The following is a 21,713-nucleotide window of genomic DNA, read 5'->3' as shown; positions in this document are numbered from 1 at the left end:
CACCGCTCCAGCTCCCTCCCGCCCGTCCGCAGAGGGCACGTGTGGCGTGGCTCCAGGTACGGCGCTTCCAGCCTGCCCTCGGTTAGCACAGCCACCGGCACTCAGGTCTGGGCTCCGCAATCGCCTTCACAACCCCAAAACCCGGCTTCTGAGCTCGCCGCTGGAGCTGGAGCCGTAAGCTCGAGCACCTACACCATGGGCAGCGGCAATAATAATGCAACTTGACGGCCCGTTGCCTTGGCAGCTGGCGTCTGCCCCATCCTCACCCAAAACCCTCGATCCCATCCCAGCCGAGGAACCGCTGAGCGATCCCGCTTGGAGACGGGCAGCCCCGATCAGCAGGGCAGTGAGAAGACAGAGAGACGGACAGGGACGTGCTAGGAAGGAAAGAAACGGCAGGCCAAGGTGGAAGGGGCAACCAACGCAACGCCGTGCATAGGTAAATGGAAGTTCAGAGGGCGTCACCGGATCGTTGCCGTAACAGCAACGCTCTCTGAAGAAGCCTAAATGGTTATCTGGTATAAATTATTTTGTTTGTGGTGATAATGTTGTATTTGTGGTAAGTGATAAAGAGACTCCTCCTTGGGATGGCAGGTTGGCAATTCAGTCAAGAACAAACTATAGAAATAAAGGGCTCAGAAGGAAGCCATGGGGAAGGAACTTACATAATAAGTAATGGTAATTTTTATCATTTTCCCAATTTTAAGGTAGACTGTAAAAAAATAATAATTTTTTAGTATTTTTATTAGGGAGGGAGAGGTTATAAACCAGCCCCGTGGCCTTGATCGCTCATTAAAACCTGTGTCTGTATTAATAAATGTTACTCTTTCAAGATCTTTGCTCAGGATAAGATGGGCTCGAGCTTTTTTTTTTTTTTCTCCCTCTCTCTCTTTTTTCTCAAAGCGAAGACAATCAAAGAAGATTGTCCTTTTGAAGGAACCAAGGCCAAAGCTAAATGGAGCTCTTGTGTCTCCCCGATAAATCCGGTTTAAAGCTGCCTCGTTATTACATAATTAATGCACTCAAATTAAGATCCCTCTGAATGTTTCTTCATCTCCTTATTTAATAATCTGCCGTGCTTGCATGCCTGAACCTTGTCTGGTCCCGGCTTCTCCCGTTCCTCATCAGCTCTTACGTGGGCAGGAGGAATTGCATTCCCGACAGCCCCTCGGCTTAGCGCGATCACGGCTCGGTCTGTGGGTTCGTCTGGAAGGGGAGCCGTTCCTTCCCTCTCTACTTTTAATTCTGGATCTCGGCAAGCGAGGAAGAATCGCCTATTGTCTCCGCAAGCCAGGCAGAGCGAGCAGACTGAGTCAGCCCGGGAACATTCGAGCCTCCCCATCTGTGGCACCGCCGAATTCCAGGGCGATTCCACCAGTTGGTGGAGCTTCTGTCTGGGAAAACAGAGCCATTGTGAACAAAGCATACTGCGCATACTTCTAGCGTTCATGAAAGACTTGGTTGGAAGCGTTTGAATCTTTCTCAAAATTTCTTCCTCTGGGGCAGAAATTTCCCATGCGTGGCCTCGATCCAGTGGGTCGTCACTTGGAAAATCTGAGCGCGCACCATCTGACCGTTTCTTTGACTAGTTGGGAAAAGAAAATAAAAACTTTTGACCGTGAGTGTACGATGGCAGGCTAGATTAGGCTGGGGCTTAATTTAACCAAGACCAGGGCTTAATTTTGGCAAGGGGCAGCCTGCCAAACACAACACCAGAGGCTGAGCTAGGCCTTCCCTCTTCCCCACCGTGACCTCTGTATGACAAGGGCACCTTTCTCTCCCACTGGGAGAAGCAGAGAAAGCTGGATGAGCTCCTCCCTCTGTTTGGAAACACAGCGGTGGTGAGCTGGGGGTCCCGGGTACCTGTTGTAGCATCTCGCCCCCCTCACACAAACTCTCTGACCCGATCAGGGAAGGAAGCAGAGTCAGAGCTGTTGTTCCAGGCTGTCCAGATGTGGCTAGGTGTCGTGTTGACCAGGGTCACATCCTGTTTTCAAGACTCTGCTCACCTCAGCCAACGCCAGAACCTCGTGTGTTTATTCTCCGGATGGCAGGGTGCCTCTGAAGGGTAGGATTCTGGCCCAGACCTGAATCCAACGCAGGCTTTAGGTGACCAAGTCAAAAACGGACCTGTTTTTTTTCAGTGCTGCGTCCCCTAAAAAGAATTCAGAAACACAAATTAATCATCAAACTCTTTGCGTGCCCGTAGGGAGAGAAAAGGGTACAAACCTGAATACGTGCCACAATTGGATGGGGCCAAGCCCCAAATCCCCCTGCTCTGGAGCAAGGGTACGTAGCTCGGTGTACTTCTTGCCGGTGCAGTCTTGGGGTGTCAGAAGCCTTTCTGGAGACGGTTACCTACAGGGTCCTTCAAAGGCACTGCTGGAAGAAGATGGGTGCTGCCTTCTGTTGGACCCAATAGAGCACTCCCTAGAAAACAGAAGATCTGGGATTTAATTCCTTTCACTGCTTAAAGACCCGAACCCACGTCTCCTTATCCAGGAGAAAGACCTGAGCACCAGGTTACTGGCTATCCAGGAGGGTACGGAGGGGAAGGGGAGCCTTTGCTTTAGAAATCACACTCGACAGCAGGGATTAATCAGGTGAGAATGCAAGTTCAGGTAAGGCCACGGCAGCATTTTTGAGCCGCAAGCACTTAATGTAAAACACGCACGCCGTCCTTGGAGCAGGAGCGGGTACGCAGAACTCCTCTGCTCCGGCAGACAGCCCCGAGCGGCAGCCTGAGCGCGGTTTCACCACTTCAAACGGCGGGGTGAGATGCCACCCAGCTCGGCGCAGGGATCACAGCAGGCTCCTGGGAGGTGGGGAATGTGGGCTGACGCTCCCCGTCCCCACCCTTGCCCCCCTGCCAGAGGAGAGCTGGGTGCCCTGTCTCCTGTGCACGCGCTGAGCCCACCGAGCCGTGTGTAATTAGGGGGCACCGACCGAGTCCTGGTTTGGGGTTTTCCTAGGAGGCAGCATCCAGGCAGAGAACTTTGCAGCCTCAGGACTGTCCCGGACTGCTCACGCTCTGGTCTCGCAGAAGACAACTGCAAGCTGCGATGAGGAGCTTGCCATCAAGTTATCTGAGCATATTTAGGGATGGGTCAGTGGGAGCTGGAGGTGACCCCCTCGGCCTCTCCATGTTGTTTGGTCCAACAGCCTTCCAGCTCTGACCTCGCATGGCAAATGACCACCTTCCCCAAATCCAAAGCAGTAAGGGCGAGCTTTATTTCTCCCCCAGGTTCTCGGGGGCTTCCTCCCCTCATCCTTTTCCTTGTCACCCGTGAAGCCCCCACAGCGACATCCCTGTGGGCCTCCCTTCCACGCCAGTGGAGCAAGGCCATGTCTACGCAAGGGCTGCACAACTCACTGCCTGGCCTCCCCGTCCCCTTCCCTCGCCCTCTGCCCCCGTGTTTATGCTCAGCTCCACTCATGAAGGACTTCTAGCTCCTTCCGAAGTATGCGTGGTGGCTGTCCTCCCTGCTAACAACAGGCTGGTTAATGACAGGCCCTGCTCTCCACGGAGGAGACGGGTGGTGGGGGAAATGTGTGGGGGACAAGCCGCTGGCCCCATGCACAGAGCTGGCAGCTTTGGGGCCGTTTCCCCCAAACACCCGGCGTTTTGTGCAGCAGTGCTTTGGGAGATGGTCGGACCTGGTGCTTAGGGACACGGTTTAGTGGGTGACACTGGTGGCAGGGGGGTGGTTGGGGATGATTTGGAGGTCTTTAACAACTTGAACGACTCCTGTGATTTACGCAGCACGTTGAGGGTTGTCTCGGAGGCTGGCCAAGCAGCCTCGCCGTCGTTTTGGGGTTGGTTTTGGGGTGGGTGAATTTTACTCTCGCAGGCCCCTCGGAAGACGCCGTTTTCGCTCCGCGGGGGCCGGCAGGAGCCCGGGGAAGCCCCACACGGGGAAGGGGCCGCGGGTCCCCTCCTCTCCCCCCCCGCCCCGTCCCCGCCGCTTTCCGCGCTGCCGGCACGGCGCTGCGGGCCCTTTCCCAGCAGCGTCGCGGCGGAGACGACGACGAACGACTGAGGAGGAGGAGGAGGAGGAGGAGGAGGAAAAATGACAGCATGGAAAGCGGCGTATTTTTACCAGGGCGGAAAGTGCCACCCTCCCCTCTCCCCTCCCCTCCCCTGCCCTCGGCCGCCCACGCCGGGAGCGGCATCAAAGGGAATCTCCCCGCGGCTGCGGCGGGGCAGGGCCGGGAGCCGCCACCCCCCCGTCCCGTCCCGTCCCTTCCCCCCCCCCCCCCAGCCGCCATTTCGCGGCTCCCCGCTGCGCTCCGTTGCGTCAGGCAGGGCTGTCCCCGTGGCGGGGCATCCCCACGCGTGACCCCGCCGGGCACCGACCCCACGCGTGGGGGGGAACCCCCTCGGGCCCCTTACACCGGGGGGGGGGGGGGAGGCCCCGTGACAGCGGGCCGGGCTATAAATACCCGCCCGCGTCTATATTTGGCGCGGCCGGCCCGCCAACCGGCGACACAAAAATAGCCGCGCTGCGCCCGCCCGCACCGCAACGCCGCTCGGCGGGCCCCGGCCCCGCGGGCTAAATTTAGCCGCGCCGCTTGCGTCAACGACGCGGCCGCCGTGCGTCAGCCCGCTCGGCCCCGCCCACCGGGCGCCCGGCCCGCCGCGTCCCGCGCGGGGATTGGCTGAGGCGGCGGGGGGGGCGGGCGCCCCGCCGTGACGCGCGGGCGCTGATTGGCCCCGGCGGGGGCTGGCGGCGGGCGCGGGGGAAGCGGCGCCGCGCGGGGAGCCCGCGGCCGGAGGGATCCCCGCGGGGGGGGGGGGGGAGGGGGGGGCACGGCCGGGGGCTGCCCCCCGGCCCTCCCGGACCGCCCCCGTGGGACTGCGGGGCCCGGCGGCTGCCGGCGTGCTGCGGACGGGCGGGCAGAGCGAGGTGTCCGTCCGTCCGTCCGTCCGTCCGTCCGGGAGGTGCGGCGCCCCCCCGGGCTGGTCGCGGGTCCTGCGGGTGGGATGTTCCGGGAGGAGAAGGGGGAAATAAGTGGATAAAAGTGAAGGGAGAAGGGGGAGGGGAGGGGAAAGTTGGGGGAAGGGGAAAAAGGAAGTAAAAGGGGGAAAAGAGAAAGTAAAGAAAAAGGAAAAAAAAAAGAGAATGGAAGGAAAAAAGGAAAAGGGGGAAAAAAAAGAATAAAAGGAAAAGGAAAATAAAAGGGAAAAGGAAAATAAAAGGGAAAAGGAAAATAAAAGGAAACAGCAAAAAAGTAAAAGAAAGAAAAATGAAAAAGAAAAAGAAATGAAAAGGGAAAAAAATAAAAAAATGAAAGATGGAAAAAATGAAAAGGGAATAAAGAAAAAAGAAAAGTAAAAGGGGGGAAGAGAATAAGAGGAAAAAAGGAAAAGGAAAATAAAAGGGAAAAGAAAAAGAAAGAAGAATGAAAAAGAAAAAGAAATGAAAAAGGGAAAAAAAAGATGGGGAAAAAAGGGAATAAAGAAAAAAGAAATGAAAAGGGAAAAAGGAAAAGAAAAAAAATGAAAAAGGAAAAAAGGGAAAAGAAAGAAAAAAAGAAAAAAAAAGGAAAGGGAAAGAAAAAAAAAAGAAAAAATAAAGGAAATAAAAGTGAAAAAGCGGAGGAAAAGGAAGCAGTCTCCGGTGATCCCTCCCGAAGGCGCCCCGCGCCGAGCGGCCAAAGCTCCCGTCCCCCGCCAGCCCTCCGGCGCGGAGCCGGCGCTCCCGCAGCACGGCACCCGCCCCGCGCCGCCCGCTGCCGAGCAGCCGTGACGGCGGGCGCGGTGACAGCGGCAGCGAAACGGCGGCGGGAAGGCGTTTGAGCGGCGCCGGCGGCCCCCGGCGCCCCGTCCCGCGGCGGAGCGGCCCCGCAGCGCCGTCCCCGCCGAGTCCCGGCGCGGCGCCGTCCCCTCACGCCGGGCTCACCCCCGGCCCGCCCGGGCTCGGCGCGGCGGCGCACGGGGCGGGGAGGTGGGGGGGGGGGGGGGGGGGGGTCAGCAGCGTCAGGCTCCCATGGCGTCACGATTGACGTTTCGCATTCCAGCCGCTCTATGGAGAGGCCGCTAGGGCTGCTCTCACATAAATGACGTTCGGAGGCACGGAGCGGGAGAGCAGCGCGGAGAGGCGCCTCCGTCCTCTCTCTGCCCCGCCGCACGCGCCCCGCACCGCAGCCCCCGGGCGCCCCGCGGCCGCAGCCGCCGCCCGGCAGCCCCTGACGGCTCCGCTCTGCCTCGCCTCGCCTCGCCCGGCGGGGACCGGCTGCCGGGGCTCCCCGTTTTTCCATGACTCGGGATAACGCGTCCTCCTCCTCCTCCTCCGGAGCCTCTTCCACCACCGCCGCCGCAGCCTCCGCCGAGCCCCGCGGTGCTCCCGTCGCCGCCCGGCCGCTGGACAGCGCCCGCTCGCCCCGGTGAGGAAGCGGCCGCCGGGGACCCCGATGTAAAGACGGAACCGACACAGCAAGCGAGTACGTATGGGCACCGCCGGCACCCCGCGGGCACCGCCGGACAACTTTCGGGGACGGGGAAGCGCCGCCGCCGCCGCGACCGCCCCAAACTTTCGCCTCCCCCCCCCCCCCAACCCCAGCTCCGCCGCAGCCGGGATGCTCCGGGTGTCCCCGTCCCGGTGTCCCCCCGGTGTCCCCCCGGCACCGGCTCGTCCCGGGCCGGGCTGGCGGCCGAGCCGCCGGTACCGAGGGCTTTCTGCTGGTTGTTGTCATGGAAATGATGCTGCCGGCGGCGGCGGCGGCGAGTTCACGGCGGGGATGAATGGCACTCGCTCGGCTCCTTCCTACAGCACAACTTGTCGCTGCTGCCGCTGCCGCTGCTGCTGCTGTCGCCTCGCAGGGTCGCGAGGGTCCCACCTGGGGCGCTGAGCCCCGGACCCCCCCCGGCGGCACCGCCACCGGAGCGCCCCGGCACCGGCACCCCGGAGGCTACCGGGCCCCGCAACGTGCGCGCCGGGGCACCGGGCGCCTCGGTCGCCGGTCGGTGCTGGGAGCGAGCCGGCGAGGCGCTCTGTCGCGATATGGTGCCGCGGAAGGCTGTCGGGACAGCGCTATCGCGATAGCCGGCGCGCCGCGGGCGGAGGTGCGGCTCACCTGGGTGGAGCTGGCGTATGGGTTTGGTTGTGTGGTTTTCATTTTTCTTTTATTGTTGATTTTTTGAGACCACGCGAGGAAATTTCCCAGGGTAAGCGCGGAAAGAGCTGATTCCTGCAGGGGGTTCGGCTGCGTGGGGCTCGGTGGTTTTTTCTTTTTTTTTCTTTTTTTTTCTTTTTTTTTTTTTTTCCTTCTCCAGGAAAAAAAAAAAATCCCCCCAAACCCCGCAAACTTTGGGAACGCGTCGCTAACTTTTTCCCCGGCCCGCTTCGCTCCGCTTATATTCCTCGCCCCGTTCCCCTCTCCTCCGTGGAGACTGTCGTGCGGCGGAGCCCGGCCCCGCTAAAACAATGGACCGAGCCCGAGCAGGAGAGGGTTTTCTCCGGAGCTTTCTTTCGGGAACTCGCCGGAGCCCCGTGGATTTTGGGGAGCGAGCGTGTGCGGCTCCGGGGGGGATGATGCGCAAAGCCGGGAGCGCACCGGCGCTGGGAGCGGAGCTCGAAACTTTTAATTCAATGGAGCTTCCCCCCCCCCCCCGCCCCCCCGCCTTGGCGGTCCCTGCCGGGTAAATGAAGGTTTCGAAACTCGCCTGGAGAAGTCCCGGTCACAATGGGAGCGTTTCACGCTTTTCCTCCTCGCGTTACGGGGTGGGGAGGGGTGGCACTCGGGGCTGAATGCGGGGCGCACGGAGGAAGAAAAGAGCTGTGACAAGGCGGGGGGGGGGGGGGGGGCTTATTTCCTCCTAATTTACAGCCCTCGCGGCTCTGAGCTCCTGGCTCCGGCGGCTGCTCTCCGGAGGGGTGCTGCGTGCTTAAAAGCTCACCGAGTGTCTCTAGGAAACCGGCGGCTCGGGGAGGGGGGGGGGGGCGCATCCCGAGCCCCGGGGCCGGAGGAGGGGGACGCAGAGAAGGAGATGGGAGCCGGGGAGGCACCGAGCAGCCCGGCAGGCGGGCAGGGAGCAAAGGCGAGGAAGGGGAAAGCTGGGGAGAAAAACGGGGGGGGGGGAAATAAAAAAAAAAAAAAAAAAGAAAAAAAAGAGCAGGAGTCGCAGCCCCCGCCGCAGAGGGCGGAGGGGCCGGAGCATCCCACGGGGAGCCGCCGGGGCACGGCACCCCCGGCCGGGGGGGTGCTCCCCCTGCCCACCCCGGGGCCAAGCTCCCCCCCCCCCCCCCAAGAGCCGGCTTCTGACTCTCTCCTTTCCCCTCGCAGCGCCCGGGTCGGAAGAGCGCCCCCCGCCGAGGCCAGCCTCCCAAGCAGCCTCCGCAGAGAGGTCCCAGCCGGCACGGAGCCCCCCCCCCCCGCCGCCGCCGCCGCCGCCGCCGCCGCCGCCCGGTGCCGCCCGCCCCACCAGCCCCACCATTCAGCGCGCAAGATACCCGCCAGGTAAGCAGCCGCCGAGGAAGAGGAGAGGTGCGAGGTCCCCTGCTCCCTCCCCGGGCTCCCCTCTTTAAGGGGGGATCGCCCCCGGGCGCCGCGGAAGGAGCGGAGCGGCAGCCGCCGGGTGGGATGCGGGAGGCTCCGGGAGGAGCGCTGGCTCGGCGCATCCCTCACGCCGAGCTCCCTCGCGCAAGGATGCCGCTAATAGGACGAGAAGAAGAACTCCGAATATTCCTGCCCTGGTTTTTCACCCCTTCCGCCGGGCTTCGATGACATACCGCCCATCGGCGAACCTCCTGTTATCGTGTTTTTTTTTTTTTTTCTAATCGTTATTTTTATTTTTTCCTAACATTGTTGGGTCAAGAAGAGAAAATCCCAGGTTATTTACTTTGCGGGGTGATTAATATCGGTGCCCCGAGTGGAAAAGTAGGGGTTAGGATTAGTCAGAGGAAGGTGCTGGCAGAGGGCGAAGTAGGAGGAGTTGCGCAGAGCGCACCAGACCTTTACGTTGGGGATATTTTTTCTGTCCTCAGGTCACGCTTATTTTAGACTTAGGCTTTCTCAGCCCACTTTGAGCAGAATTCAGGGCCCTAACCCTGCCATGCTCTCCTTAACTCTCCTGCTAAGGAGATAAAAAACCAAAACCCCAAACCTGTAGCGATCTGTTTCCCTGAATCCCTGCTCATTTTCTGAGCTCGCAAGAAGCCTTTTTTCCTTCATGGGGCTGCATATCAGCGCGTCCACTTGTGACATTATCTGCCCGCTCGTTCAGTTGTGTTCCTCAGTGGAAGCGCGTGGAAGGAATTGCTTTCCCTTTCTATTCGATTAAGCACCGATCAGTGCATTTTAGCAGGCAGTCCTTAAGCTAAACAAATGATAGTAATAGGGCTTGGCATGAAATGTGTGTGCATGGAACGGCACGGATGCAGGTATTGATAGGAAAAAGAGACTTTTGTGGGAAGATACATAAATAAGATCGGGAGGCAAGGCTTGTGGAAGTGTTGAAGTGTTGTCCTGCTATCTTTTTTTCTTTAAATACGTGGATTTGCAAGCAGAAAGGTCTTCGCAATTTCAGAAAACAGCACTATTTTTTCTCCCACTTTCTGATGTTTTCTCGAAAAGAAGGAAGATCTGAATACTCTGTGACAACACGGTAATTGAAATCTGGTGCTTGGTTTACATTTATCTGCAAAGCAGGCAGGGAAGAATGGAAAGTTGATCTGACACCTATTATTTGGATCCTTGCACGGCAGGTTCAAGTGAATATTTAAAAGTTATAAGTGAAGGGAGTTCTTAAAATACAGGAAAACCCCATTATTTTTAATACAGCTTTTTTTTTTTTTTTTAATATGAATTCTCTACCGAGTACTTTAGGAATATAAATTACCACAATTAAGAAGAGGTGAACTGCACTGATTTTTGATATACACTTTCTCCGTATTTGTTTTTCTGATCTCTTTACGAGAGTATTTGCGCTAATTGATGCATTTTATTCCTCTGCTGCAGAACCAAAGCACATCATGCACCTTTAGTCTGGGTTGCAAATACTGGGCTAGAGTCTCACGTTGTTTGGCCAGGTGAACCTCAGGTGGATTGCAGCATTGGCTCCATTATTTCTTGAGAGCAACCAAGGAAATAGTGGATTAGTAGGAAATGTAAAAGGAAAAAAGGTCTTTGCAGGCACTGTGTTGCTGAAACCCTCCCGGCTACCAGTGAACCACATTAACTTTTAAGACTAATGGACAAAAACAATTACATTGTTGCTTTCTTATAGAAACAGAAATGCCCCTTACTTTTTCTCTTACATTTTTGCAAATTTAGGGATATGTTTTACCGCTCGCTTTTTTTAGGAGAATGTTCCACTACAGATAAGCCTCAAAAGTAGCAGCTAGACACCAGCCCTGAGTTATTAGCTGACCAGAAATATGCTTTGAAGGCCCAGAGCCGAGTAAGCAAAATTGATGTTTGCAAGTCTTAAGTAGCAAATACTGTGATTTGAGCTGTTCCTCTGACACCCACTGTAGATGCTGTTCCTTTTAAACTATCAGTTTTAATATTATGCATTTGGTAATCTAGTTTACCCTTCATGAAAATTTTATGGCATGGTCGCATGCATGCAGAGATAGATTTATAGCCATAAACCGTTCCCATTCTGCTTATCTAATTCTCATTGACACCTATGTATATTAAGCAGCGGATCTAGGGCAGGCTGGAGATGTCTCCTCTCGCTGACACTGGTATAAATTCGAGTGGCCCCAGCGAGCGGAAGAGAGCTCCCTAATACCTAATGCTCAGTCGATCCCTGATACATGTTCCTCGCCAACGGCTTGAGCTTAATTTGTGTTTCCCATGTCCAGGCGAGAGTGGGAGTCGGGTGTCTGACCGAGCCCCACGAAATGTGGGAAAGCTCGTTGGAAAGAGGTTAGCGAGGGTCTGGACTGTGGCCTCAGCACGTGGGGCTTGGTGTTAACGTTCCCCTTCGCCCTTGCAGATATGCCCTGTGTGCAAGCGCAGTATAGCCCTTCACCGCCCGGTTCGAATTATGCAGCTCAGACCTACGCGTATGGCTCGGAGTACAGCTCGGAGATCATGAACCCTGACTATGCCAAGCTGACCATGGACCTGAGCAGTACCGAGATCACTGCCACCGCCACCACCTCCCTTCCCAGCTTCAGCACCTTCATGGAGGGTTACTCCGGCAGCTACGAGCTCAAGCCTTCCTGCCTCTACCAAATGCAATCCGCCTCCTCCAGCCAGAGGCCCCTCATCAAGATGGAAGACGCCCGGCTTTCCACCTACCAGCCCTCGCTGCCGCCCTCCACGGACGAGGGGATGCCCAGCACCTCCATGTACTTCAAGCAGTCGCCGCCCTCCACGCCCACCACGCCGGGCTTCCCCCCGCACCAGAGCCTGTGGGACGAGCCCCCGCTGCAGCCCACCCAGACCTGCCTGCCTCCCGGCCACCTGATGGAGGCCGCCCCCATGAAGACTGTGCCTCCGCGCTTCCCCCTCTTCCACTTCAAGCACTCCCCCCCGCACACGCCGGCGGCGGCCGCCCACATGTGCTACGACCCGGCATCCTTGAGCCTCCCCCTGGGCCCCGACAGGCCGGCGGCCGGGCAGGCCCCCATGGAGAGCCACTCGTACGGCCTTCCCCTGGCCAAAAGACCAGCCACCTTAGCCTTCTCTCCGCTCGGCCTCAACGCGGCCACCTCCAGCCTGATGGGGGAGGCCAGCGGCGGCGGCAGCGGGCTCCCCTCCCCGCCCAGCAGGAGTTCCTCGTCCGGGGAGGGCACGTGCGCCGTCTGCGGGGACAACGCCGCCTGCCAGCACTACGGCGTGCGGACGTGCGAGGGCTGCAAGGGCTTTTTCAAGGTGAGAGCTCCGCCAGGACGCGGGTCTCGCTCCCCGCCCTGCGTCCTCCGTCTTCCCCTTCCCTCCCACCCGACCCCGCTGGGCGGCCGCAGGCTCCTGGCCTCTGCCCCGTCAGCGCCACGATGTCGTGTGCCAGGGCTCAGAGCTCCTCCGAACCTCGCTGGAAACGAGATGCGTCAGAAAGTCCTGTCTCATTTTTCGGCAGGCGGTGGTGGTGCCATTCCTCGCACCCAGGCTGCTCCAGCCAGGAGGGCTGTGAGCGCAGCCCCGGGGGGAGACTTCAGGAGTGGAGCAAAACCAAATATTTAACTTTTATTTGGTTGTTGCCTCATCACTGCTCATCAGTTTAGGTAGAGAGCGAGCTCTCGCCCATTGAAAGCACCTAGCCGAGCGGTGACAACACACCATGCCGTGTCCCCGTGTAGCTTAGGAGGCTGCGAAGGCAGTCAGCAGCACTGACCCTTTTACATGAGGCAGCTTCTGAGCATGTGCTTATACTTTTAAGACCGGAATTCTTTCTTTCTGCTTTTAGATTAGGGCACTTCATAATCGCAACAAATTCAGCTTGGAGTTCAGGACTTTTTTTTTTTTTTTTTTTCAGAAACAGCCTTAAGTGAAACATTTGGTGTAGACTTTTTTTTTTTTGGGGGGGGGGGGGACAGTCTAGGTAGTAGGTTCAAGATTTGTTAAATTTGGGGCTGCTTTGGTACATTTCTTTCTGCACAGATAGTAGTCGTGCCCCTGTTCTGGTAAAAGATTTCCTAAGTACGATGGGAACAAAAATAGTCCAAAAATAGATGTAGGGGAGGGCCCACAGCGTGTTTTTTTTTTATTGTACATAGAACTGCTAATATTACTTCGTTATAATCCTTTGGCAACATGCTAAAATACACATCTCCTGTACAACTCGCTTGTTATTTAAAAATAATTAGAAAACGGACCACAAACAGCCTGGAAATAGCAGCTCTGCTGGGCCTGATCCTACCCCCATGGAAATTAATAGCATATCCTTCACTGGGAGCTGTGGCTAGAGCTTATTCTGCAAAATGATTTTCTCAAGTGAAACAGTTTTCAGTTCTAAAGTGCAATGTGCACTGTTTGCTGTGTCCCTTGTACTTACTGCATTGAAGCTGTTGTTTGAAATACAACAGAAATATAAAATAGCATTTTCCCATTAATTTAATTGCAGGCAAGGATTTAATACCAAATGTTGAACTGATAAATTTGATCCTCTCCTGATGGCTTTCCTATTAATTTCTTTTTGTGCTAAGTTATTTATTGATGTATTTGATTTTAAATATGGAAAAGCATAATATATTTTTGCAACAATTTCTATTATATTCTTTCAAGGCTCACCGGGATTTTACTAATTTTAATTTTTCCTTATAGTTTTTAAACCACTTTAAGAGCTAATTACATGTCTGTAGCTACAGTATCCCTCTGTCTATTTTCTTTTTCCCAAGCCAGGTTAGTTTTCCCAGAATATTTAACTAAATATGTTTTGTAGGGGGTTCTGGTATTTTTATTTTTCTCCCCGATGATTTTAATGGCTAACCAAACCAGTTATTGTGGTATTTGACTAACAATAGCGATAGCAAGAGAAGTACATCGCAGATCATTTTGATTTTATTTTAATAAGGTCAGCAATAATCAAGGGAATGAACCAAGTAGAAAATTGTTCCCAAAGGGATATTAAAAGCGGAGATAATCTAATCCCCAAAGGTAGATGCGATGACCTGGTAATTTCAGATATGATTTTATCATTCAAAGTTGCCTGTCTCCAGAGACTTGCTTCAGAACAATCCTAGATGATTTTCATTGTCAGTAGCTAACACTAATAAAATTGTTTTTCCTGCAGGCTAGTGTGTTAGGAAATTAATTTTATCTAATTATATGAATTGCACTGTCGCTTTTCATGTTGTAATTAAAATACATTTTGTCAGGTTCTAAGTTGTTCACGAAACTATCGGTTTACTATTTCTCTGTTGCCTTTTCTCAGAGAACAGTGCAGAAAAACGCAAAATATGTTTGTCTGGCAAATAAAAACTGTCCAGTGGACAAGAGACGTCGTAACAGATGTCAGTACTGCCGGTTTCAGAAGTGTCTCAGCGTCGGCATGGTTAAAGAAGGTAAGGACTATTGCTATTATTATCCCAAATGGTGGAACATTGCATTTAATGAGTACGTGTGAGTGTGTGTGTGTGGACATGGATGTCTGTACTATGAATATTGCAGTGGTGGGGTTCCTAACTTGCCCCTGAACGTGTGCATTTGTGTAATAAGGTATTGATTTATTTTTTTTCTTGTCACCAAAGTTAGTGGGTTTATCATATTTAGACTTTCTGGGACCCCAGAGTTCAAGAACAGCAAGGTCACGAGAGGATAATTTGACTCTGGCCAAAATGTCTCCTTTACGAACGTTGAATGTCGTTCAGTAGTGCTGTTGGCTTCCACATATTACCTCACAGGGGGCTGCATGTCATTGTCGGGCGTGCATTTTTGCATACAGGCTTGTCTCATTCCCACAAGCTGATTGTAAATTTGCAATTAATTTAAATGGAAACAGGATCAACTCATTAGTCCCAATTCTGCAAATATTTAAGTACGTGAGTAATGCTGTATGAGCAGTCCAATTGCAAATACTGACATGGATAATACAGCCTATATGATGTGAACGTATTTTTCAGCTGCTTTGAGAAAGCTAAAATTACTTCGAAAGAAAGACCCTGCCATATAGGAGGTGCACTGGCAGTAGTAACACTCACGTTTCACGTTCGGTTTTCTTTCAGCAGTAGAGCCGTGTGTGTGCGCGCACATATAGGGGCACACAAGCGTGCTGCAAACAAAGCACGAGCGCTAGGAACACAGCTGGTCTTCAACTAAGCCGTCAGGCTGCTGCTTACGACCAGAGGTCTGATGCCGTTCTGGTACCGTTTGTGTTTCACTGCGATCAAAGGCATCAGTAGCACGTGCTGAAATTGGAGAATGCTCTTGTTTTTGCTGGGCTGGCCATCGCGAGGGAAGCAGGTGCTCGGTCTGATCTGTCGTCTGCTGGTACCAGTCCTCACAGCTGATTCCCCTCTTTTTTACGCAGTCGTCCGCACGGACAGCCTGAAAGGGAGAAGAGGTCGGCTGCCTTCCAAACCAAAGAGCCCCTTGCAGCAAGAACCTTCTCAGCCCTCCCCGCCTTCTCCTCCCATCAGCATGATGAACGCCCTCGTCCGAGCTTTAACCGACTCCACGCCCAGGGAGCTTGACTATTCAAGAGTATGTCTCGCTTTTCTTTGTTTGTTTTCTGCATGGAAATGAGTCATGAACCGCATTCCTACTTACCAGCCAGTTTGCTAAAATGAAAATAAATGTGAAATTGGGGTGAGAGTAAAAGTTTGCCCAGCCAGCCGTGCCTATTCATGGTAGGTGGATAATGATGGGAAAGGAGGTGAGCTGGAAATCAGTGTTAGCGGCTGTTCATTGTCAGGGTCTCAAACACAAGGTTATCTGCTGTATACTCACATGGGGGAGTGAAAGCTACAATGCATGGGCAAACAGAGCGCTCTTCTCGCAAAAGGCTGTGCCAGAACACCAGCCACTACAAAACAATCGATTAATCTACCAAACTCAGTACTGTCCATATGGCTGGCATCTTAAGTTTCAAGTTACAAATGCTAAAATCTGACAGAACTTTCCCAGTATGCTGTAAGGGTTGCATAAAGTAACATTTGATGGATTTATATTGAAATCAACAGGAATTTTGCCATTATTTAAACGGGGACAGGGTCTGGCTTAGGATACCCCAGCATGAATATTTGTTAAAAAAAATTCACATTTGTGAAACAGACCGTTAGATCACAATTCTAAAAGATTAATTCAGCAAAGCTTTACCACATATATATTTTTGTGACCTTGTTCTTTATTGTATAGTATTTGCCATTTAAATATTGATGGAATATTTTGAAAGCTTTATAAAACTGTTCTGTAGTTATTAAAATGTAGTATTGAAATAGCTTGTGAAATACACTTCTAGGTAGGTTGATACATGAAAAGAAAAAAATACAGCTAAGGAAAAACAAGATCAAATTCCTCCCTCTTAATGAAATATGATTAAGTCTCAGACTGTGAAAAATACAGCTGTATTCAGACAACATTTACATTGGCCATTTATCACTTGTTGCTAAGTAATATTTGATACTAAAACATATTTTATTGTAATCATGTAAAAATATATTATTCTATTTTAGAATATGCTTGCATATATAATTTAGCAATTATAAGCATGCTGTAGCTTCTTTTCTTCAAGCTACTGTATACAATTGCATGTATACAACTCCACAATTTTATAGATTACTATTATGAATCTAGTTGTTTAGTGTCTGACAGCCTTCTCGGGGAGAATACTCTGGCCATACTTACACGTATTTTAACTTACCCGGAAGGTCTCAGGGGGTCATTCTGCAAACACTGCACTTTGGCAGGAATCTACCGGGTTCCACAGAGTTACACGAGTACGACAGCCCAGTCCATGAAAGCAGTATCCAGCCTCGTGTACTTGCTTATAGGTGTAAAATTACAGAATTAAATGAAAACTCTGATTTTTTTTTATTTGACTTCTGTCTCTGACCTACAGTAGCTATTCCTCTTCTAATGAAAACAGCCCATAGATCTCACTGCTAAACAATCCTGCTGGTCTTCACAGGAAGCATAGCATTGACAGCAGATTAATTTAGTTTTGGTGGCTAAAAGACCATGTATGATTGTGTGTTAGGACCTACTGGTATCTAAGTTTTTCTTTACATAAGAATGTATTAGTCTGTTATGCTTGTCAGTACTGATAATACAAAAATAAGCTAAAAATTAATAGATTCGTATGTTTTTCATAAACTTTATACTTTTTTAAAAAGTTAAGGGAGATCAGGAATGACTACCGTGTCAAAACTGAGATTAACTAAACGAAGTATGCAGGAATCCTACTGTAATGCTAAAAAATCACTGTGAAGGATCCTGTGCCAGTAACGACCGGCTTGCGGCACGCTCGGTTAGGCTGTGACCCTGCCGTGCACCACAAACGGGTAGATCTGGAAACCTGGCTTGGCGTCAGTCCTAACACTTCCATAGCCACGACCTTAATGTTTAGCATGGTCTTCATGTTTGCAAGCCGTAACGTCGTCTGGCCTGTCGCAAAAATACTAGTAAGAGTTTCAGAGGGGAACGTGTAGCCCTTCCCTCCAAAAAAGCGCAACAACCTACGCCAAAAGTATAAAATTAAATTACACAACCTACAAATTTTAAAGCAAAACACAGTGGAACCGGTTTTGTTGAGAACATCGCTACTTCTCCTTTCAGCACTGGTTTTAACTTACCAGCCCACAGCAATGGTATATTTAGGTACTTGGTTTCAAAAAGCAATTGCTAGGAAGAGAATTTGGTTTATGAACTCTTTAAAGGCCAAGGGCCGTAGTCAGGTCTCACACCTGTTTTACTGGTACAATTCCATGAGTTTAGACTTCTCAGTAAGCGAGAGGAGAAGCAGACCCTGTACCTTGCTGTCCTTCTTCAGGCAAAACAGCCACTGACTTAAATAGAAATGTTGCCTTTTTGGAGGGGGAGCACAGCATTTAGCCAATAATCCCACCCCAAGCCCTGGCCAAAAATGAAGCAAAAATCCGTGCTTCTGACACAGGAAGGGGAGACGCATGGAAAAGGAAGCATGGCTTCTGGTTGTCGGATTGTAAATATGCAGAGCCAACGTTGTTAGACTTTTGCAGCTATGGCAGTCCACGAAGGTGTCGAAAAGCAGGCAAAGGGTAGGGCTGCATCGTGCTATCGAGCTCCCCAACGCCAGGCTTTTAGATATGCCATGTAAATTAACGTTGCTCGCTACACACGCATCTCCCCCTTGTGTAAGTCGGGCATCCCTTAACTCCTGACGGCAGCGGGGCAGAGCTTTCCCCGCTGGCTCTCCCCGGCGGTGCCTCCAGCCTCCTCTGGCTGTGCAGGACCCAGCCCCTCCGCTCTGCGGCCTCTTGACAGAGGCCAGGCTTACCAGCTGTCTTGGTCAGAAGTTAGGTCAAATATCACCTCTCCTCAATGAAATAACCACGGGGTGGGGGGGGGAAGAAAAAGATTTGGGGCACGGAAGAGAACCGTACATATGGTTTGTGCTTCCTTACATACTCATAAGACTGTTGAATGTAAATAATATTTTATTTCAGCTACTCTTTGTAGCAAGCAGTGACATACTCCTGCGGTTCAAAACTATAGGGCTCCCTATAATTTTTTACCTGTCTTCTAAAAATGCTCTCATGGGCTAAACTGTAACAACAAATACAGGTTAAATTTTTTTTGGTGCATTCAATCTAATGAAGTGGCCCAGTGGGGTATGCAGTACTGTAACATTCAGTTATGTGACACGGTAGCATTCAGCTTCATTAGACAATGTTAAAACTTTGTCTTACTTTTGCCAAAGGAATGCTTTGTGAATACCGAGAGCAATTTAATACCTGGCATAATTACGTCAACTTGTGATGAGTTGTGTTTTGGGTGAATGTAGGGTAGTATCTTTCTTCTTTTCCTTCTCTTTTCCCTCCTTTTCACTGATCAGAGGATTGAGAACGTGCCTTGCCTTAACACTGCCTGTAGGCAAGGCAGGAATTTCCATCAGCCTATATTTTCCATTTTCCTGTATAGAAAGGAGTCACAGCTCAGCTCCTGCACAGCAGAGCAGGTCTCCCAGAGTCTTGAGGAGCTGAAGGCCATGAATGGGAGAAGCCCACCTCCTCACACTCACTGCTTTGGCTTCATATAATGGAGGGGGTGCAAGGTGTCTGAAGTAGCACTCAGTCTTTTCCTACCTACTAACCACCCTGGTGCATCTTGCTGCAGGCCAGTGCCAGGAGTATTATTCTGCACTGCCTGAGCCTTCCTCATCTGCTTCGTTCAGGTGGAGGACTGGACAAATAAGCCTCTTGCAGCATACAAATTTTCTACTGCTGTTCCCCATCCTGTCCGTTTTTGGCCTCCTCTTGCTTCGCTGCCATCCTTCAGAGCAGCTGGGGCAGAGTTTGGCTCCTCGTGAACTTTAGCAGAGGGATCACACATTGCATTTGCTGAGCTCACCGTACGAAAGTCATGTAGGTAGTGAGCAGAAGGGGGTCATTCAGGGCTAGCACCGATACCCCAGGCATGGCCAGAGGTGTCCAGGACTTGTGACATCTTTGCTGTGGTTCAACAATCAGACTGTGAAACCGCGTCCTTCATCCCTTACCTGCCAACAGCAACCACCTCCAGCGAGGACAGGCGGTGAATAGGACACCTGCCCACGAGGTTCTGCTTGCTGTTCCCCCTCTCTGTCCTGCACAGAGGTGACTTTTGGGTTGCAGTAAGCAGCCTGGGTGATACCTGCAGCCAAAGTGCCGTGCCTGTAGTAAGGTCCTCCCAGGCTCCCACTGCCCTGTTACCGACCAAGAAGAGATGTGGGTCTTTCTGCCTCCCCTCTGGCTTGGGATGCTAGCAAAACCTTTAGGCTGATGGACTCAGGCCCTAACTGCATGTGGAAAGTAGTTTCCAGAGGGTGTGCAGCGATGGAGACCACCCCAGCTTTTCCTGGCTGAGTCCCAGAGGCAGCGTTTGTGCAAAGTCTCTCCCAGAAATAACCCACGCGATGTCTGATGGGGAAGCTGCTGTTTCAATAAATTCCGAACTGTTCAGCTCCCGCACTTTCCAAGTGCAGAATCAGACCAAGCCATGAAAACCCGTTATATTTTCTGCCGGAGAGAGCAGTGCCGGGGAAGTGACAGGGATCCAGCGGGGAGGAAGCAGGAGACAGCAGGGAGGGAGCTGTCAGGGGGTCGTGGGGAAGTTGGGCGAGCTGAGGCTGTCGAGCAGTTGTCTGGAAGAGTTATGGCCGCATCAGCAGGATAATAGGTTCTCCTGAACCTGAAACGCTTCCATTTGCAGGATAAGAGGTGATATGGGGCAGCTGGTTTACTTTCAACCAATTCTGTATTCAAATGAAGCGACGCTGCACGTGTCAGATAAAAGATGATTTATCTTGCATGTCTCTATCACTGTCAGATAAAATGCAATTTGAGAGGTTGGGGAAGAAATCTGCATTTTGGACGTACTGAGACAAATTCATCAATGGGAAAATTGTTTAATTGTAGTAAGTTAAATAGTATTCCTCCTCTATTGTGATCAAAATTATCCTACCCACCAGACTGCTGTTTGTGTTTACTCATTGCATATAGGCACTTGTAAAATGTGATAATATTTTACTTAGAAATTTTAAGCGATTTCTCTAAGTCTGGAAATATTTTTGCAGTATGCATCTGAGTAGCAGAACGCCTCTAGGTAGGCAGACAGGTAGCTAGACTGAGACCTGCTTAATCTGCCTTTGGTAATAATGCCAGCTTTGCCACAGAAGGAAATGTTGTTGGGCAGGTAACACTGCCTGTTTCTCCGAGTGCCCTGTAATGCGTGTAACGTTGCTTTCTGTGGCTTTCATTTTAGTACTGTTCCACTGATCAGGCTGCTGCAGGCACAGATGCAGAACATGTACAACAGTTCTATAATCTTCTGACTGCCTCCATTGACATATCTAGAGGCTGGGCAGAAAAAATTCCAGGATTTACTGACCTCCCAAAAGAAGATCAGACATTACTCATAGAATCAGCTTTTTTGGAGCTGTTTGTACTAAGACTCTCCATCAGGTAACTATTTATTTCGTTTCCTCTTAAGCTGATGTGAAAAATCATCCGTCTAAATGCTTTTAAGGAATAAATGTAAATATGGTGATACCTTTGAACATTGTCAATTTAAAACAAACAAAAAAAAAACATCAGCAATGTCTGCATCCGCAGGATATGGTGTTTAATTTGTTTTACGCTGCAGAAAAGAAAAAAAAAGACAGTGATTTAAAAAGAGAGCATAGTTCTCACTAATGTGCTTCTTTTTATTTGATATACCACATCCTCTTCTTCCCTAGTAATCAAAATTGATCCTCGGGTACAATTTGAGAAAGTTTGCTTCATGCTCATCAGCACAAACTATAGAAAAGCACTTTTAGTATAAAACCTTTTCCTCCCCCCCCCCCTTTTTTTTTTTTGTGCATGCACATCTTTGTAGTCTGTTTTTGAAAGGGATAAAGAAGCTTTAAAATCTTGTTCAGATTGTTTTTCTTCTTAATACCAAGTCATTCAGCAGAGTGAGGTGCTATTTGTCAGTCTGGCACTAGTTAAGACGTTTTACCAAAGACACTTTCAGGGACTGGGGAAATTCCAAGCTGGTGATTTGAATTATGCCCTTGTTTCTTTAGGTTGAAAATGACCTTTGCATGCAGCTTTTAACAGGGATATTGGCAGCGGAGGGTGGGGAGGAGAGGAGAGCTTGGCTGTAATACCGCTCTTACACACAGGTTTTCACATAAAAGGGTCTATTATGTTATGTGTTGTGCATTATTACACGCGCTTTCCATTGTTTTTTCTTTATCAGTTTTAATAATATGAAAAATGCAGATGAGACTAAATGAGTGCTGAGAGTTGCAGAATCTCTTCTTTCTTCAGTTTTTATTAGTTTTGTGTTTCAAAACGCATGCACGTACTATTCCTGTGGCTCAAACATACAGTATTTAATGTAAAATGTCTTCTCTGTTTATGCCTTTGGGCAGGACCAAAATCTTAACTAATTAGACAGCCTACACCACATGCTACAGCTAACCTCAGGCTTATAACTCTATGAAGTAAGCAATCATAGAAGCTTGTTTGTTGTACTTTTGCCCCAGGGGAGAAGCATATTGTCAAACGTGAATGCCCACATATGTCTCAGGATAATATGCCTTGGATTTTAAATGACAGACACTTCAATACTGGTTATGCATGTTGCTGTAAAGT

General features: G+C 51.2%; 1 protein-coding gene and 1 long non-coding RNA gene across 3 annotated transcripts in view; one reads left to right on the top strand and one right to left on the bottom strand.

Annotated features, from left to right (window-relative positions):
* Nucleotides 1–491: 491 nt before the first annotated feature.
* LOC106035969 (uncharacterized) lies at nucleotides 492–2,741 on the bottom strand. The gene is made up of 3 exons (XR_001207031.3): nucleotides 2,230–2,741; nucleotides 2,010–2,155; nucleotides 492–1,585 (listed from the first exon to the last, which is right to left on the bottom strand). It is a non-coding gene; the product is annotated as an uncharacterized lncRNA (long non-coding RNA).
* A 3,227-nt stretch (nucleotides 2,742–5,968) lies between these two features.
* NR4A3 (nuclear receptor subfamily 4 group A member 3) overlaps nucleotides 5,969–21,713 on the top strand; it is a 31,382-nt gene continuing 15,637 nt past the window's right edge. Inside the window, exons 1-6 of one of the 2 annotated variants that reach the window (XM_066992694.1) lie at nucleotides 5,969–6,444; nucleotides 8,287–8,460; nucleotides 10,946–11,829; nucleotides 13,829–13,958; nucleotides 14,924–15,096; nucleotides 20,335–20,534. In XM_066992694.1, coding sequence (XP_066848795.1) covers nucleotides 10,948–11,829; nucleotides 13,829–13,958; nucleotides 14,924–15,096; nucleotides 20,335–20,534 — 1,385 coding nt within the window. In that variant the 5' untranslated portion in view covers nucleotides 5,969–6,444; nucleotides 8,287–8,460; nucleotides 10,946–10,947. The other variant, XM_066992696.1, reaches the window with a different exon arrangement.

This window comes from Anser cygnoides, chromosome 2 (assembly GCF_040182565.1).
Source record: "Anser cygnoides isolate HZ-2024a breed goose chromosome 2, Taihu_goose_T2T_genome, whole genome shotgun sequence".
Taxonomy (NCBI): Eukaryota; Metazoa; Chordata; class Aves; order Anseriformes; family Anatidae; genus Anser; species Anser cygnoides.
The sequence above is the reverse complement of the archived record's forward strand: the minus strand, read 5'-3'. Positions and strand labels throughout refer to the sequence as shown.